This window comes from Halichoerus grypus, chromosome 10, assembly GCF_964656455.1.
Source record: "Halichoerus grypus chromosome 10, mHalGry1.hap1.1, whole genome shotgun sequence".
In the NCBI taxonomy this organism is placed as follows: Eukaryota; Metazoa; Chordata; class Mammalia; order Carnivora; family Phocidae; genus Halichoerus; species Halichoerus grypus.
The window spans coordinates 88,435,597-88,455,661 of record NC_135721.1 but is presented as its reverse complement, the minus strand read 5'-3'; the positions used below and the strand labels follow the sequence as shown (position 1 = coordinate 88,455,661).

General features: G+C 43.0%; 1 protein-coding gene across 2 annotated transcripts in view; it reads right to left on the bottom strand.

Moving 5' to 3' along the window:
• AFF3 (ALF transcription elongation factor 3) overlaps positions 1-16,988 on the bottom strand; it is a 520,060-nt gene extending 503,072 nt beyond the window's left edge. For both annotated transcript variants that reach the window (XM_078056810.1, XM_078056811.1), the window contains exons 1-2: positions 16,908-16,988; positions 16,642-16,758 (exon numbers count right to left, since the gene is read on the bottom strand). In XM_078056810.1, the coding sequence (XP_077912936.1) occupies positions 16,642-16,694 (53 nt within the window). In that variant the 5' untranslated portion in view covers positions 16,695-16,758; positions 16,908-16,988. The remainder of the gene's footprint in view (positions 1-16,641; positions 16,759-16,907) is intronic.
• Between the last annotated feature and the right edge of the window lie 3,077 nt (positions 16,989-20,065).

The window sequence follows — 20,065 nt, the reverse complement described above, 5'->3', positions numbered from 1 at the left end:
TATTCAACATAGTACTAAACATTCTAACATGCTAATTAGGCAAGAAAAAGGAATAAAAGGTATCCAAATCAGAAAGGAAGCAGCAAAACTATCTCTATTAACAGATAACATGATCTTGCACATATAAAATCCTAAAGAATACACACACATACATACTCACACACACACACAATTAGGACTAATGAATCCATTCAGCAAGGTTGCAGGATACAAGATCAATATACAATGAGAAAGTAAAAATATCAGAGACCCATGATCCCATCACTAAATACTAGCAACTAAAAAGCTTGCTCTTTTAATTTCATTAATCTCAACCTGAGATGTAGAATATAAAATTCAGAATTTATTTTGGCTTTCAAGACTATCTATAATATTTGGTTAAGAGACATGTTTCCTGGTATACACACAGTTCTGGAAAATGTGGAGGGAAAGATACTTTTGTTTATAGAGCCAAGAAAGTGAAGTGATAAGAAATAGAAAAGATTGTGAAGCAACAAAAGAAATTCTGCCAGGCTCACTAAAGAACACTAATCTGTTCAGGTTTTACTTTTCTTCTAATGGGTTTTCTTCAAAGTACTTTATAGCAGTTGCAATTAGCTCAAAATATTGCATCTTGGTGCTCATACAAACTAGAAAGTAATGACTACATTTTCAGTTATTTAGTTTATATTCTTACTTTGGCCCAGTCTCCCAGAGATTTTAAACACCATTAAACACTTCACAATATTGGTGTGGACTGTTTCCTTCTTCAATTTCATTAGAATTAACATACAAGTGGTATCTCATTCCGATAACATTGAACACGCTTCTTAGGTAACACAAACTGTACATACACAGAAAGGAAGATTTTTCATTGTTTCAGAAAAGTATTACATTGTTTCTTTTCTGAAGACTTGAATCCAGACACAGCCTGCTCTAAAATCTGTAAGGTGTAAAGTGAACCAAGAGTAAGCCTGAGCTCTGAGAGGTCCTGCTAAGTGCCAAGAAATTCCTTTCATATCCTTTACCTTCAGGACATCAATAAACACTCATTCATTCACTCACATCAATGGTCAATTATCATTCCCTCTGTATTTGTAGGTTACCACATCTTCTTTTGTTGTTTAAATTTGTTCTAAACAAAAATCAAAACCAGACTCAAGTCATAAGCAAAGCTTCAGTTAAAGAAAACATTAATGCAGCTTTTCTTTTCCTATAAATCAGACAGTTTATTGCCTGATATTAGGCATTGCCTGTTTATTTACTCTTCATTCACAATTTGATTCTAATTATTAAGTGGCAAAGTCAAGTCATTAATTTAAGAACCTGGACATAATAATTGAATAATAGTATTCTACTATATATGATAAAGGCAAATTGCTTAAAAATGAAATATTAAGTAAACACGTGGCTTTCAAAAATAATTTCCCTATTATTGTAAAGCTGATAACATGGAAACTGGCTCTTTGGGTGAATGCATTTCACCAACTTTTTTCATCAGCCCCCCTTTCTGCAATGAAAATTCAAAAAAGGTGATAAATTCCAGGAAAAGGAAAACCATGGGCCAAAAGACAGAAAAATTCTGTAATATAAAAGAACACGCTACCAGACAATTCAGGAAGATCTTTTTCAAATCTTACTATTTTCCTTTAATTTAAAAATACTGACTAACAATAACAACAACAACAAAATACTGATGACCTGCACAGTAGACTATATCACTGTTTTCAGTTTTTCACTGCCTCCCTTTAGGAGGATATGCATCCCTGTTGGTGGCCAAGTGACTGGCACTACTGTTTTATAAAAGGAGGGTATTTGCCTTTCCTACTGATGTCAGGCTTGGGCTCATGACTGATTAGGCCAATGAAATGGGAGCCATATGACATATGCCACAGACAGCAAAAGCTCTTTCATTCCCTCCACTGAGAGGATGGCATGTTCCAAAAAAGGTATACTCTTGTCAGCCTAAGTCCTAGAATGAAAAAGGCACACCAGGGCACAGCTGACCTTCAAGTACCACATAATATGGGTAAGAATCACACTTTGAGATTGTAAGCCACTGAGATCTAGGGGTTATTCCCACAGCATCGCCAGACAAAAGCTGACTAATACAAACTACAATCCTAGCATTTAAACCACTCTGTCATTTTAATTTATCTGTAAGTAGACAAACCTGAGGGATGTCATAAACAAGCTTTAGGGAATGTTGATTTCACAATTCAGTATGAAAGAAATATGTAATGACTCATCTTGGTTTGCCAGAATCAAGTAATCTGAGGTAAAGCTATCCTATGTTCTAGAGCAGCAATTAATGCATTGGTAAGAGAAGGGAATCAAGAGAACAGAAAGCACCCAAATCCGAAGTCTACAGAAACGATGAATACATCACTTAGGTTCACTGCACAGACTGCAATGGGCTGTCATCCAGCCGGAGAATCTGAGGTCATTCTAAGTCTGAAACTGGGGAGCAATCATATGGGGATGGATCAAAGTAGAGATAGGAGGTCAAGGTACGGTCATCCATCTGAAATGGTAGAAAGAACTCAGTTTGGTACAGGTGAAAAATTACTAGAAATTTTGTCCCTGGGGCTATCCAAAGTCATTGCTCCTAAGTCCACCTAAACATTTCAATAATATAACTGCTTCATCAATTTTCAAGTTCTCTGTCTTCACTGGTTTTTATTTTAATGGAAATGCATATAATTTTTTTTTAAAAAAATAGGTGTTTCTTAGCACATACATAGGGATCTTTATACTAACACTAAATAGGATTGTGAAGTCACAAGAAAATATTTCTGCTCTCAGTGGAAGAAAGTATTAGACTATCTTCCATTCTCATATGTAGTCATTAAATAAACACAAGCCCCGACCTGGAAAAAAATATATCAATTTTTTAAAAAGATACAAACTGAGTGACTCACATAAATGCTTCTAAATATGTTTTAATCAACAGAATGGATACAGCCATTGAATACAATTGCTAACAAAAACATTAAGTAACCATGAGAAAAGAATAAGGAATTAATAATAAACATCATGGCACAGGCATGATCTCCATTTTATACAGGAGGAAACGGGCTCAGGAAGATTCAGTTACTTGCTCAACTAGAAAATGGCACAGTCATAATCTGAACCCACTGCATGCTGGTTCCAAACCCCTTGGCCTTCCCATTACCAGATGGTGTCTTTCTGGAATTTTGTCACCAAGTGGATTTTTAACCTACCTTAAAGTCTAATTTGTGTTATACTCAAGGATTTTTACACATTTAAAATCATCTTTGTCATCTGTTTCAATATGTCACCATTCCTTACGCCAAGAATCTATTAATTTTACTTCCCCTGAAATGCTTGTGACATAAATTAAGCCCATTTACTCTTTCTATCATCAAAGCAACACTTTTTATAGAATCAATCCTACAGCTAGAAGAGATAGTCTGTCTTTCTGTAGAAACTAAAAGGAAATTGTAAGATAATCTACATAAAAAAGAGTCACCTCACACACAATTTCAGATTACCTTCATAAGGTACTTGTACTCATTTTATTGCTGCACCGTCATTATCATTATTAATAAAGTTACATTTAGGGGTTATGGTAGATTTGACCAGCTGTGGTGAACAGTTGTTATCATTTTCTTCATCCATTAAACTTGTCAAAGTAGTGGTTTTACAAGTATACAAATAATTAAAAGAAAACATATAGACAATGTATTTTTATACATTTTAAACACTGACAACTAGTAGCTAAAATGGCAACGAATTACAATCTTTGCACAGTAAAACCTGTTTAATTGGAATTCTAGTCCAAAATACACAACAACTTGGACATGATATATTATTCCTTCTGAGTTAAAAAGTTCAAACTAAATATTAAGATGTTTTTCCATATGTATTGCACTGTATCTGCTAGAAACTATAAACATATACATATGAAATCACAAATATTTTAAGGTTGGAAGGAACCTCGGAACTCATGCCCTTTGATTCTGTCACTGGTGCTGGTGGCTACATGTGAGGACTGGAGCCAGACCGCCTGGACTAAAACCCCAGCTCTGTACACACTAGTGGTGGGGCTTTGGATTAAGTTACTTTGCACCTTTATTTCCTGCTCTTGATATAAAATAAAGAATAACAGAAGCTACTCACAGGTTATGAAGATTAAATGAGATATGATACATGTAAGGGGTTCACTACACTTTCTTACATACAAGAAAACCTAAGAATCCCTGAGGCCAGGTGGGCTAAGTGTCTTTCTCAGGAGACAGAGCCATTAATGTCAGAAGACCATCCTGGGGCACCTCACTCTGTCAGTCTTTTTAAAAATCCACTTAAACAGTCCTCAGTTAGAAAAGTCTACAAATTTTTTCCTGGCTATAGAGCTTCATCCAATTACTTCCGAATCAAAATTACTTTTAAAAACACTCTAATTAAATTACAGATGGTGTGACATAGATTTATGCTAAAGTGGTGTATGCAGACTTTTCATTCATTAGTCACTTATTCAAAACTATCTATGAAACATTTATTATTTACATTTTAGAGTCTAATATTTGATACTATCTTCTTCTCTATGGTTCCATGCCCCAAAACTTCCATTTCTCACAGATATTTGTTTAAAAGTCTCCACCACGCCCAACGTATCTACATCTATAACCACCCACATGCTCGTCCTCTTCCTCTGGGCCTGGCCCAGCCTGCCCACTTCCTTCTCTGAGACATGCCTCCACCCATTTGCCCCATCTTTCAGCTCAGAATCTCTACTTCCCCACTTCCCATTCATTCTTGCACCCCCACTGCCACCCCATCAACCACTTCAACCTTCTCATGTTAAGTGACTACTCTAAAAGCAGTTGACCTGGGGGGACCCCACTGTCTCGTGGTCTCCTACCTCTCCAACCATTTGTATTCAACCTCCTTCAAGGGCTGCTTTCCCTCCCACTGCCCCTCTGTGTCCTCAGCTTAATTCTCATTCTCTCCCCTCTTCCTGGATAATCTTGTCCAATCTCACAGCTCTCATCAGCACCTGTATACAGGTAACTCCCAAATCTTTATTTCTGTCCTAACCTTAACTGTCATTATCATACAGTAAACGTTCTACAGGCAATTCTACCTGGATGGCCCAAGGCACTTCAAATGCAACATATTTAAATCTAACCACTTCATCTTTCCCCATTCAGCTTGCTCCTCCTCTTATATTCCCTACCTCATCACACAAGCTAAATGTTCTAAAAGCATCTTTGGTCCTTCATCCTCCCTCATTCCTCTATCCAGTCCAGTCAGTCACCAAGTTCTGCCCATATAATCACCTAAACACCTCTCCCCTGCCTCCCCTCCCCTCCCCTCCATCCTCATTGGCCTCATCTTGGGAGCCATCAACTCCCTGACTGACCTCCTGATCCTTACAGCCACCAGAATCATCCATGGACAATGCCTTCTAGAAATAATGATAAAATGCAAATGTGACCATTTTGTTTCCCTGCTCAAAGTCCTCAATAGCAGGCTATCACCTACTGGAAAATGTTCAAGCTCCTTGGAATGCCAAGCAAGGCCTTCCAAGGCTTGGCTCCCAGGGATCCTCCCCCCCACACCCGCCCCATTCCTCCCCTACTATTCCTTATCTTGAATGCTTCAGACCTGCAACTTACTTGAATTCATCACTGTTCACAACATGCTATTTTTCACCTTTTTGCCTCTGCTTACCCTTTACACTATTGTATCTACCCACATTCCCCCTACTCCCAGCCTAACTCCTCTTCATCCTGTAAAACTCAGATGTAATTTTCTCCAGGAATCTTCCCTAAAACTCCACACTGGAAAGGGTATCCTTTTATGTACTCCACAGGATTCCCTATTAGAGCATATAAAAACTCTACTGAGATTATTTGAAATAATCTGCTCCAGGCTAAAGCATAAACACATCAAGGGCTGGAAAAGTGATCTATTCACTTTCTGTGTCTGGTTCAATAAGTGGTTGTTCATCTCAACCCAGAAACCTATAAATCTAGAGGAAGAAAGTTACAAAGAGCAGCTTAAAGCATCCATACTGTGTTACATTACTGTATATGATATTTTAGGACTTTAAAATATTACTTTTGTCCTGCTGAGGGATAAGAGTAAGGAAAAGAATAGAAACTAATTTATGTAACTAATTATCTACCTAAATATTAGAAACTAAAATACCATACTTCCTTTTTAGACTATAAATATTTAATTTCCATACTGAGAACTTGTTAACTCAGCCTTGGAGTATTCATTCAAGTTGAGGGGGGAGAGGGTGACTAGGTAACAGGTTAAATGGGCCAGGTTTCCCACAACAGACCTTTCTCAGGTAGTCCACTCACACTCAAAGATTAAACTCTACTTATTAAAAACAAAACAAAACAAAAAACACTCTAAAGGAAAGTCACCTAAAAGATTTAGTTCTCAGGAGAAGCCACGCCATATTCTGAAGAAGGACCTATCTTCAATGAAAGGAACAGAAATAGGAGAGTCCATGTGGCACCATCTGAGCAGCCCTGTCCTACACGCGGACACACTTCTGAGGACTCAGCAGGCTCTGCACACAACATCTGTCCTGAGCTCTGAATATCCTGCAGCAGCAGATGTGTCTGGTGTTCAGACACAGCACGGACTTTATCTGCATCACCCTAACCCCAGCCCAGACAATATAGGCCAGGTTAGAGGCTTCATCCTACAGAGTTACAAAGCCAGAGGTACAACTGGTATACCACAGTAAACTATTAAACCATTTGATTTTACGTCAAAAAGAGGAGGCTATTACATATAGATGTCAGTTGGAATACTATGGTTTTCCCCTTACTACTGATGCTACTACCTATTTCCTCAGGACAACAGACAACTCATATATTTTGCTCAAAGGGTCCCACCCTCCCATTAGGTAAGTCCTCATTTCCACCACCACTGTAGACCATGAGAAGAGCTGGCAGGACATTCCAGAAAACGGAAGGACCAAAACACTCCAGATCCCAAGCCTCTCTTTCAGTGAGCTGCAGAGTCCGTGGCCCGTGAAGATACATGCCTCTTAGCCTGAGGTAACATCCTCAAACTCCAACAGCATTTTCCTGCTCGGCAATTCTGAAAAATGACACCAGTGGGCTCCCTGCCATGGAATATGGTTTGTATAAAATGGAGCAAGCAAGGAAGGGCCATGCTGGTGGCCTATCTTCTCAGTCAAGGCCAAAAGCCTGAATAACGTAACCAAAGTTCAGAATTTAGCTGACCATCATCAGTTGCTTTTTTGTTCTTAAGGAACTCTTGGGTGTTTCTTCTTAAGACCCAACAGAGCAAACCCCTGACTCTGAGAGTCCTTTTTTTTTTTTTTTCTCAGAGTTGTCTAAATCACCTGACTATTCTGCTATTTGTACCATATATTAATAGCCAATAAATAGTGTTTTCTGTTCTGTAAAAGAAAATATATTAATTTGGTAATATTAGTACAAACCAAAGCAATACCAAACACTTGCCTTCCTTATTATGGGCCTGACCTATCTTCATGCTTGAGGGAAATAGTTTCTCTCCCCTCCTCCCAATCTGAAAGAAAAGTTAAATTAGTGGAATAATTACAAGAAATTATTAAACACAATTAGACAGCATAATGGATTATGCTGTATACGGCAGCACCATCACCACTAGAAGTAGAAATAAGGAGTCTTGCCACAAACAATGGGCTAAAAGCCATCCCGAGCACTTCCTCTGCAGGTTCCCATGCATCCCAAGACTGCAGGATTTGAACTGATCACTATTATTCCTGAAAAGCCAGCTTTCTTTTCCAAATCTGAAATAGTCACAATTGTTTAAACCCAGTGTGGCTTGCCCTTATCAGCAACAGTCTCCCATGCCATTTCAGAGAATGGAAATGTGCATGTGTGCACGCGCACACACACACACACACACACACACAAACCCTTATTAAGAAGATAAAGTAAATAAACTTCCTGCCAGTCTCACAGCACATTCAAAGTCAACTGTGCTGTATTTACTCACATAATTATTCCTATCTGCACTTATTTTTCTAATGAAATAGGACTGGCAATTAAACCCGGAAACTGCAGCTCTGTCTGATCACCTGATGGACCCAGGGCACTCTGTGGTCAGGGCTGAGGGAGAGGGTAGCTGGCAGCCCTGGGAGAGAAGGCTCCCACCCGAGGTGCCTGAGACTTGCCCTTGGTTCCCCTTGGAGCTTGAGTTTTGATTCCTCCCAGGACTTGAGGCAAGTTGCAATGTGCAGCTATGGCCACAGGGTAGTGCAGTCATTCTGCAAACAGCTGCCCCTCTCCCCGCCCCCCCCCCCAATGCCACCTCCCTTCCCCTCAGCACCCTACCTCCCCAGTTCCCTCCCAAAGAGAGAGTGGCTGGGAGAGAACACAGACGTTTGGTCTGAGTCCTGGGCACCTACAGGAAGGACTGTGCGAGTCCCCGACAAATCCAGGAGTGCCTGGAAGACCTGGTATCCAGTTACTCTGAGCATTCGCTCCTGACACAAAAGGACCTGGCCTTCGAAGGACTGACAAGAACTGTAAAGCTGTAAAAAGTGACTAGCCTATTTATTACAAACTTTGTTTACTCAGGCTTTTATGTTTATTTACCACTGTATCCCCACTAGGATACAATGAACCACCCCCTCACTCATCAAAATTGTATTAGAAAGACCCACGAAAATAAAACAAATGCCGCATCTCAATGTAACTTCGGAGCATTATGGAATTGTAATGTTATTATGCAACTACCCCCCCAAATAAAGAGAAGAAAATGCAGTATTTTAAAAGAGCTTCTTTTTAAAGAAATTTTTGTTCTCACTACTCAAAGTTTGGTCTGTGGACCAGCAGTTTACCAGGGAGCTGGTTAGAAATGCAGAATCATAGGTCATCGTGGACCTATTAAATCATAATGTATATTTTATCAAGATCCCTAAGTTATCTGAAGGCACATTAATGTCTGAGAAGCACTGGCCTGGGTGATAGTTAAGTACACTGACCTATGTTCTCAAAATAGTTTTCTAAGCCCTGGGTCTTTGCTTTCTCAAGATACACTGTATAGAAAGAACAAATATATCCTGAAACTGGAAAATAAAAACAGATTATTTCCCAGAACCAGTGATGATCCGCTAAAGGCTTTTTCTATCTAAACTGCCAGGTAACTAATTAACATTTCAATGAACATTGACAGAAAATTTGTTCTGTCACTTCATAACTCAGGTAAACAGTAGAGGTATGACAACAAAAATTTAACCAAGACCACCAGACTCATATTACAGCACTCCAGAGGATTCCTGAAAACTAATTTCCTGTCCATAAAAAAGGAAAATTAAAATTATCTTCAGCATCAAGGTAACACATAACTCTAAGCTGAGTTGTTATGTTAGTGGTCTTCAAATTACAGTTCTTTTTGTTTACCTCAGCTAACAATGAGCCCCCTGGGAAGAAATTATGTGAAGAAGTTTAAGTACCCTCTATGCCGTCCTCCACATGTGAGTGGAGAAATTACAAAGGGAAAAAATACACAAGAGAAAATTAATGACTTCTGCACTCTTTGATTCCTGCTCTCCTACAATGGGAATGAGCACAGATTTTAAAGGTGGAAGAACTCAGATAACTTACTGCTGCTGGTCCCCTGACCCAGGAATCATTTTCTACAGAGCAGTTGGCAGGGCATCTACTGCCTCCTACAGACAGGGAATTAATTGTTACCCTCCGAGACAGCCGGGTCACATCCCCTTTAGACACTCTCACACCCCCTGATCTTACCGGTGCTCTGAAACAACCCAGACCAGCTCGAGGCCCCCTTCGCTGTGAAACTCCTTCAACCCCTCCAGGGCCCCTATCATGTCCCCAGGGGTTAGTTTCCATAGACTAAACCCATTTCGTGTCTTGAATGGTGTGGTGTCCTCTTACCCTGGTAATAACTGTGTATTTTGTTTCTATTGAAACTAAATTATGATTAGCCTGACATAATTTAATGAGACCCACAGTGCCAAATGAAGTCATTTGATGTAATGGGTGGTAATTCAATACATTCTCAGTGAAACATCAAAGATTATGTAATGGTTAATATATCTACATATGTTAGTAGTACAACCACAAGTGAGGGTGTATTTGTCTGCTAGACTATGATATACAGCTAAGAAACACTACCAACCTCCACTCTAAACGTCCCTGGATCCCACTGCCAGGGACAGAACTCTGTACCAGATGGATGACCTGACCCAACGTGGCCTTTCTGTATCCTTCCTTGTTTATGATAAAGAGACTTTTTAAGGAAGCGAAGGGTATTAAAAGAACTACATTTGGCATTCACAAAGCAATTGACACTTTTATTACTTAACATCACAACCTTATGAGGTAGGCCAGTATAAGTGCTGTCATTTTATAAGTGATTAAACCAAGACTGAGAATAGGAAATGAGAAAAATCGTGAGCTGCCCAGGGCCAAACAGAAAGCAAGGTTGGAGCCAGCTGAATTCAGAAACCTCAATTAAATTCCCAGACAAAAGAAAACGGGCAATATTTAAAATAAGTTTTATGGATTTCACTTTGAAATAAAACAAGGAAACGTTATGTTACCATTAAGTGATATTAAAATAGTCTTTTATGGCCTTGATTTTACTACCACAGCTTTATTTTCAAAATAAAGAAAATTTAAACAAGCAAACTTATTCCAGGTTTAAATTCCATTTATACACAAAAAATCTTGCATTCCTTTTGGAGATTTTTTTTTTTTCCTAATTTGACTGCTATGCTAACCAATATTATGCCAAAGGGCCTCATACAAGTTGCTACATCTAAAGTGTCATTGATTAGACCCATTCTGGTTCACAGGGACATTCTCCCAAAATAGATACCGAGCATTTTATAACCCTCCTACATTTTCACAAAAGAGAATCTGGAACACAGGAAAGAATCGCTTCCCCACACACAATACTCATCTTCATCATCATCAGAAAGCACGTGGTTAAAATTCATCTGCACATCCAGTGTGCATCCTCTCTGGTAACAGTGTGGCCCCCAGCCAAGCCTGAATCCTCAACTTCAATACCATGCATTAGCCAGTCTTCCCACCTGGTTTTCTCCAAAACACACCTACCCACAGTCAGGCTGATGCTCCTTACACATGGGAGCAGCACTCAGCTCCCTGGCCCCAGCACTCCACAGCTTCCCATGGACACCTCCTTGCCTCCTGCACCCAGGCAACCAGCCCCCTTCCAGGCTGCAGCCCACAGCCCCCTGCAAGCTCCTAGCCCTGAGAGCCACTTGTAGAAACGTTTTCATCCCCGCACGTGCTGAGGCCTTTCCCGAGCTCTGAGTATGCTCTGGGGCGTTCAACCAAAGAGAACTGCTGCTGCCAAACATACAGCCACCTTGGGCCACTGAGAATGCGCACAATCAACCCGCTCTCCACCAGTCACCCTGCAGAGAACATGTGGAGGGTCCCTGCGTGCACCTCTCCTCCTGCCTTCTGTGTTCTACTGAACTGCTCTGACCCCAAGAGCCCACAACAGGGATAGTGGTAGGCCTTGAACTGTTTGCTTTGCCGGGGCTGTAGGAAAAGGGTCAAGGTAGCTGAGGGTCAAGGTCAGGAATCTGGAGCAGTTTTCTGACCCTATGCAGGGCCCAGGAAGCCTAACTAAGGAGGCATGAGTGAAGCCATGGCCTGGGCATGTCCACTGGCATTTGATTCGAAGAGGACCAAATGTGTCAGTAGGTGTTACTGGGAAGCACCCCAGTGTGGCTTCTGCTTCACTCCCCCTCCCCCATAGGAACATGGGGGTGCAAGGAGTTTTCAACCCATGGGAAGATGGAAAATAGAATGGAAACAGAATAGAAAATATCCAAGTGCATCGCACATAGTAAGGGTAAGTGCTACTTTGTGACAGTTGTTGCAGTTACATGTACGTGGACCCACAAAGTGTCTAAATGTTAAATGATTTATTACTGTTAGTCATGGTCTAAAACATTTGAAAGCCACTGTTCCATAGTATCTATCATATAGTAATGCTTAATACTCTATGAATTGTTGCTGAATGAACAAATTGATAAGTATGAAACAATCCATTTATCACAACTTCAAAGGTTCCAATTTGAAAAAATATAAAGTATAATGCCTATCTGAACAAAAGTAAATGGATTCTGGCTTACGCGAAGCTATGGGGGGTGCGGCGAGAGAAATCTGAGTATTTCTATTGTATTTCGATAGACTTTCTCCCCAATAACTAAAATGTTTTATATATAAGGAAAATTAAAGACAATTTTGTCTAAGCTCATTTGGAAAACTTTTCCCATTCCCTGAAACTACCTACTGATTACAAAAGTTCTGCATCTTTAAAATGCTTGGTATAGGTAATTCTACCATGATTCATAAAAGATCTTTCAGAGACACCATGAAAGCCTTTGTTCAAGTTCTTTCTTTGCTCAAGATGCCTCTATGTCCTCTCAATACCCCAACCCCCACCATCTGTAAAAATCCCATTCATCTTCCAAGGCTTAGTTCAAAGGCCACCTTTTCTATGGAAGAGTTTTTTTTTTTTTTAACTCAATTTTTCCTCTTTCCCTCCGCTACCACCCACCCCAGTCCCAAATATGGTCTTCTCTCTTCTGAATCGCCAGTGTTGAAAACTTCCTTTTTTATTTGTATACTCATCTCATTCCCCACTAGATAATCACATGCACAACCCACAGTTTACTCATCTTTGTACTACTTATAGCAATCAGCACCAGGTCTTACACTTAAGATTATCAATTAATATTTAAGTGAACAAATGAAAGTAATGGTTAGCCTGTTAAAAGGGATGGTCATTATTTTAAAGGCCCTGAGGAATGGTTTCTATGTCCAGCAGCTGATCAACAGCTGGTGGAGAACAGGAAGGAGCAGATGGCAAGAGAGTGGGAGGCTGACGAGAGGTGCTGTTCCTCAGGATACCTGCCCCTGCAAACTTACTGAATCCCCAGCTCTTCTGGGATCCAACTCTACCCAATGAAGCTATGGAGCCGGGTGCAGAATAAATGCCCTCACCTTGTTCCAAGAGTTCAACTCTTGCTTTAAGCCAGAAACGGGAAGTGAAATTAGAAGTAGAAATTAGGGTTACCCTTTTCAACTTTAAGTAAGGCTGAAAGGAAAAGCTGAAACAACTATCTGGACCATTTAGACTCAGAAGGCCTCCTTTGAAAAATAAGTATGGGTGTTTGGGCAGAGTGGGGGTGGGGCGGGTGCAAGGAAGTGGAGGACATGGTTCTTGAATTACTTGATTTTTTCAACAATACTGAGCTTTTCTCTTCATACTGTCTATACGGTCATTTGGGGACACTTTCTGTGACCATTAGACTAAGCTAGCTCTAGTTCAAAGCCACAGTCACAACTAATAAACCACAATTTGTTTTTTTGGAAAACAGTGCCTACCAACTGGAAAGAACTATTGGGGATTAAAATACCATTCTCCTTTGCCATTAACCTGTACCTTTCCCCACCCTCTCCAAAGAAACATTTTTTCCTAAGATGAATTAAAACAATAAGTTTTTAGTGGTGTTTATTTTAAATTTATAGATGTTTATCGTTAACTCATGTAGGGCAGGCATGGTTTGCTAAATCATGGTATTTTTTTTCAGATTTTTAATTTTAGATCAGTATCTTTTAGGGTTCTGACCTTCTCTTTCTTTGGTATTTTAACAGAACCTTAACTTACAGTCCATCAAGGTTTTGTTTTATAATTAACTTCAGAGATGCCCTCATAAACTGGGAGACATCTGCAGTACTGTCGAAAATGCACTGGATTCAGAGTCAGAAAACTGAGTTTTGAGAAGTTAATGGTTGGTTCAAATATGGCTCCTCCATTTCTAGATGTGTGACCTTGGGCAGGTTACCTGATCTTCCCCACCGTCAATTTCCCAATCTGTAAATGTAACAGATAATGTTTCCTAAGGCTGTTGTGAGGGCTAAATGAGCTAAAACATATAATGCACTTAGAACTGTGCCTGGTAAATGGTAAGCGTTCAGGCAATGTTAGTTTAAAAATTTTGCTCTCGGGGTGCCTGGGTGGCTCAGCTGGTTGAGTGTCTGCCTTCGGCTCAGGTCATAATCTCAGGGTCCTGGGATCAAGCCCCACATAGGGCTCCCTGCCCAGTGGGAGTCTGCTTTTCCCTCTCCCTCTGTCCTTCCCCCCCGCCCTGTGCACGCGTGCTCTCTCTCTCTCTCTCTAATAAATAAATAAAATCTTTAAAAAAAATTCTACTCTCATTTGTTTTATGGTCTCACAGAGTCCTTTTACCATTCAAAGCCTCCATTTCCTTATCTATAAAATGAGACTCCTACTACTTACCACCTCCAGGATTGTTATGAGATTCAAATAAGAAAAAAATGGATAAGAAAACATTTGACACACAGAAAGTACTCAAATGCTAGTTATTTTGGATCACTTATAAACTTAAAAATAAACCATAACACTGAATTAGAAAATATGCAAAAATTCATCCATAAACTGAGAAAATGTCTATGTTAGAAATGCATACTCAAGAAATACGGTTTATCTTTAACTTATCAGAAATACATAAGCTTTTGTAAAATGTAAATTTTACATCTGCAAACTAGAAACACTCTCTCAGTCAAGCCAAACTGTCCCACTATACTGTAACCAAGAAGGCCTGCACATTTTCATAAGCCAAAGATAAATGATGCACTGATTAAATGCTGATTGCATGTACAGCAATTTTTTAAAAATGCTTAATTTTTTTCATTTTTAAAAAAGAATAAATGTACTGTCGGTAATGTAAATTTTAAGTCAATGCAACAAGACATTTATTGTATAACTGTGCTCCAGGTAACCCGGAGGATTTTGGCAACTAAGGATGCAAAGAGAAATAAAGCTTAGATCCTGTGCTGGGAAAGCCCACAGATTAGAGCTGATAATTTCAAAATATTACTTGTAAAAGTCATGAGGGGGCTTCAATTTGAATCAGCAAACTGACAAGCACCATAAAAACATGCCAAAGCAGTAAGTTCTTCCCTTTGACTGAAAAACTGTCTTTTAAAAGCAAAAGTCATTTTTAAAGCACAATTTCTATCTAGAAAACTATTAAATTTGAGCCAGAAACCAACATTTCTAAACATAAACCTATAAAATAATAGGTATCTGTAAATGAAAGACTCAAATAACCCCAGGAGCAACAAGACAGTAATTAGCAACTTTTATAGAGTAATAACATCTTTCATATTCTTTCTACACTGGCTCTTTGAAGTTTCCAGTGTAATATATAAAAGTTTTATTACATCAGGGCCCATCTTTGTGTATTTTATAAGCACCAGCATTATGCAGAGCAAGGCGTAGTTACTCATCATCGGATTTTTTTTAAGAAACTGCTCAATAATGCACTAGAGCTTTGTGTCCAGTTTAGTTTGTTACACCTGGCTTTAGAAAGATAAAAGTCACTAGAAGCCTAAGTCACTGGAAATAATCCACATATCATCTATATAATCTATAAATCTTAAAGCAGTTTAGCTTTAAAACTGTACATTGCATATTCATGTGCACACCACTTGCAGTTTTAGACACATGTGAACTCTTTACTGAATTAAAGCAAAAAAAAAAAAAAAAAAAAAATTACCAGAGGCAGAACAGAGTGCAGTTAATATGCTTGTTCCAGCAGATGTTCATTCCCGTAAATATTAAACGTAACACAAGTTCCTCCAGGAATATGCGGGCAGTAATTTAACCACCTGAATAGGGCTGGTTGGAAACATTTTAGGAGATGGGGGGGTGGTTGGGGGGGGGGGAATAAGAGGGATGCCGAAGCAGCCAATGGGATTTTTAAGAAACCCGCAGCGAGAATTAAACTGCTTCTAGCGGCGATTTACCTACAGCAGCTCCTCAACGTGAGAACGCGGAGCAACAGATCCCGGAGTGCTCCCCGGGCCGTCCGCTCCCCAGGCTACGAGCTATGAGCGTGGAATAAAGGGACACGCGGGGCGCCGGGGTGGGGAGGAGGAGGAGGAGTACAACTGTGGCGAGGTGTGAAGAAAGGGCCCGAAGGAATTGTGAACCTCGAGGAAATGAGTCTCCCTGGGCCAAGGCCTCTGGAATTCCCGCATGGAGAAACACTCGCCCCCTGTCCCCGGTGTTCACTTTCCATCTCGGGTGGGAGCGGGTAGGAGACAGAAAAGATGTAGCCGCCCAGACCCGGCGCCTCCAGGCAGGAGGCTGGAGCATCCTCTAAGGGCACTTCGCAGCAGCACCAACTCCAGGGGGTCGCTGGTGTGAACCAGAGGCTCTTAGGGAAGAGGGAGGGCGCAAATGAAGCGAAGGGAGGTGAGAGGGTCTAGGGGCCGAGGGGTGGATCCCCAGGCACTAGTGACACGTTCTAGAAATCGGGTCTTTTTCTCTCCATGGCTGCGCTCTGCCCCCCGGCTCCCCAGATCACCAGCCCCTGGGCTGGGGCGGGCAGCACCGGGCGAGAGGACAGGAAAGGGGGGCAAGAAGATGGGAAGGCGGCCGTCCATCCACCCGGGGGAGGCAGGAAGGAGCCGGCGGGGCGGGCGCCCCCGACCCACCCCACCCCCACGGCCGCCGGCCGCTCCGAGCCCCCCGCCCAGGTAAGGGCGCGCGGGCCGCCGCGGCCGCCCCTCACCACTCCCGCGTGCCCAGGCGGCCGGCACAGGGACTCACCACAGCGACTCGAGGTCCCATTCCTGGAGCAAGGCTAAGTCGAAGCTGTCCATGGTGGGAGGTGTCAGCGCCGCCGCCGTCGCCGCCGCTGCCGCCGAGGCTCGGGCCGCCCGCGCGCTGCAACGAAAGGCGCCGCTCAAGGTGCATCCCGGCCGCGCCTGAGCGGCCACCGCCCGCCCGCTGCCCGCCCCCGGGTCGGGCTTCCCCGCGCCCCCCGCCCCCGACTCCCGGCCCGCCGGGCGGGCGGCAGCGGCCGGCGCACTCACCCGCTCCTCGGCTCGCGCGCAGGCACACTCAGGACAGAGCGGCGAGCTCGCCGCGCCGCCGCCGCCGCCACCGCCTCGCCCCCTCCCTCCCCGCGCCCGCCCCTCCTCCCCTCCCTCCCGGCGGCCCGGCCCGCTGCAGCCGCCGCCGCCGCCGCCGCGGTGCTCTGCGCCCGCCCGCCCGCCTCTTTCTCCTCGGGGAGGCGCGTGTGCGCGGGCGAGGCCGAGGCGCGCGCGCGCCGTGAGCCCCGCGCCGCGCCCGCCCCGCGCGCCCCTGCGCTCCCCGCGCCGCTCCCCGGGGTCCCGCGGCGCTCGCAGGCCGCGCCGCCCCCTCGCCCCGCGACCCCGCCACCCCCCTGACCCGCCGCCGCCCGGGGCCGCCCGGGGCGCTCCCGGGAGCCGGAGCGAAGGGAAAGGCGCTGGTGCCGAGCGCAGGGGGATGCTGAGCCAGCCGGGCCCGGCCTGCCGCATCTTCTGCCTCTCGCCCTCGCCCGGCCCCACCCGGCCCCTGCCCGGGCAGCACGCACTTCTCTTGGGGCCCAGAATTCCCCCGACCCTGCCAGGCGCCCCCGCGGGCGGTGTGCTGGCTGCAGCCCTGGAGGGGGTGCTGGGAAATTCCCTGGCCGCCCCAGGCACCGGGAGAGTTAACTGAGCTGCCTGCAGCCGCGCTGTAAACAAATCGTTTAAAATATCTGGAGTCAGTAAGTTAAGTGAAAGGGAGGAAACCTCTTCTGACAGGACCTGCAGTTTGGCCTGCAGTGGGGGTCCCACCATCCTCCGGCTGGCCGTCCCTGGAAACTAACCTCCTTTCTTTATATTTCTTATAGGGAGGGAGGACAGGCCTCTGGGTGTAGACTGCTAACTTGTCACCCCATCTCCTATCTGGAGAGTGGCATACTGTCAGCCGGAGGATGATAGAGTATCATTGTGGCTCCTAAAAATCAGGTCCTTTTTATTATTATTTCCTTGATTGTAAAGAACACCCCTCCCCCCTTACTTTTACAGACATGCTGAGAAGTCCATGCCTAGATCAGGGCCATGGCTCTGTTTCTCCACTGCTGGCCAAAATCAGAACCCCTCCTCAGTTCCCTCTCTTATCCTCTTGGCCACAGCTCTGGAAGCCTCACTCAGGATTCCAGAGAATTCCTGGAGAGAGTGGTACAGAGCAATGTGGTTATATCCCATCACTTGCACCAAACCCCCAATTCCCTGCAGTACGGGAGGCCTTTCCCAAACGCTCCCCTTTGTTCATTCTCAACAAGAAGGACTACTGAGTGGAGCCACCAGAAATCTAGCCCTTGTGTAGAAGTCACAGGATCTCTCCATCAAGCCTCCTCACCTCCCTGACCTCTGAATGAGGATTAACAAACGAAGTCTGGAGAACACGTAGAAGAAAAGACCAATGAGAATTCTTACCTTTCTGGCTTCTTATTACAAAATGCTCATTACTTCCCCCAGCTCTGAAGTAGTCCTTCCTTTATTAACATCCATAACTAGTGTGCAAAATGTAAAACACTAAGAGTATCAACATAGTTTGAGAAAATGGATTTGTTATTTTACAACCTGACAACTCCCAGCCCCTACAAACCTCCCTCATTAGTTGAAGGTAGTAACAAGGCTCCGAAAGAACAAAGAGAATGTGAATAGAGGAGAAAGTACAGGTGTGAAGGGCTGTCTTCCCAAATCCCAGTCTATGGTGCATTTGGGAGAGAAGAAAAAAAAAAATCTGTCTTCCTAATATCTCCTCAGCATAAGCCTTGTTGGAAATGTTTGCTCTGGCAAAAGTGAGATGCCTGAGACATGCAGACAGCATTCCCTGGAACAAAGGATGGGAGTGGAGGGTGGAGGAGAGTGAGAAGAACAGCCCCTCTCTGGAAGAACTGCAAGTTCCCCTGCCTGAACAAGAAATGCATCCTGTCCCTGTGCTCATGGCTGCAGCCTGGAAGCTTCTCCAGAAAGGAGACCTCCCACCCCTCACAGAGATCTGGCTTTCCTTCCCTTCCCACCACATCTGTTTATACAAAGGAGGGCTGCTGGAGAACAAACAGAACCATGTTTACTGGGAGTCCCATCCTAAGCTTGAAGCTTAAGATACAGATTTGCCCTCACCATGGAGGCTGAAGATAAATAGATGGCCCCAGAAAAGGAAAGAGAGAAAGCACTGGGGGGTATAGAGCTGGTGGAGTGGTTTACTCATGAAAGGCCTCTCCCCAAAAGCCACGTAGTAATGGGGAGATTTGTATTTGAATTTCAACACGGTGCCTTGTGTTAATGAATGTACTTGAGCCTAAAGCAATTTCAGTGTGGGTATTTAAATATTTTTCTTCAGGAATAGCCCTTATTTTCTGTTTGGGGCCTCCTAACGCAGGGGAAGTTGGGTTAATACTTTTATTTCCAGTGTATGTTTTTCTGTATAGTGTCCAGTTGGAGAATATGGTCTTTTGAAGAAACCCAAACCATACTGATAGATACCATGTTTACTAAGTTGTCATGGAAATAAATCTAAATTAATAGTATTTACAAGTAAAATGTAGAACAGTTAATGAGAGCCTTTATAAGGTGATCTTTTTATTATTTTTATTTATCTGGTATATTAAGATGTTGCCATTATCCTCCAGCCCCTAGATACACATACCAAAACAAGTGCTTAATCCAGTTGTCAAAATTTTAAATCCTTAATAAAAAACAAAGGTTTGGACTTCCTGGGATTAGAATGCCAAAACTAAAAGGGAGGTGTGTGGGGTTTTTTGTTTTTGTTTTTGTTTTTGTTTTGTTTGTAAAGGAGTAAGGGGCTACCTAAATTAAAAATAAAAATAAAAACTGGTGTTTCCTCTGAAGCGGATGAAGCTTCTGTGCATACTAAAGACCTGGCGACTTGAGGGACTCTTCTCCTGGGGTAGATGCAGATAACACTCCAGAGAGCTGAATGAAACCTCCCAGCTCTGGAGTCTGGAGAGCCGCTGTGGGGAGTTAGCTAAGGGAGGAGCTGTTGGCTCTCTGGGTCAGGGGTATTTTTTTGAGTTAAATGTATGAACAAAAGGGATTGAGAAATAAATCCTACTCAGTCTGGGGCAGGCCTACAAGTGCACTCAGCAAGGGCCCCACTTACATTCCACAAACCTGGAATTAAAAGTCTCCAAAACAGATCCAGAAGCAAATCT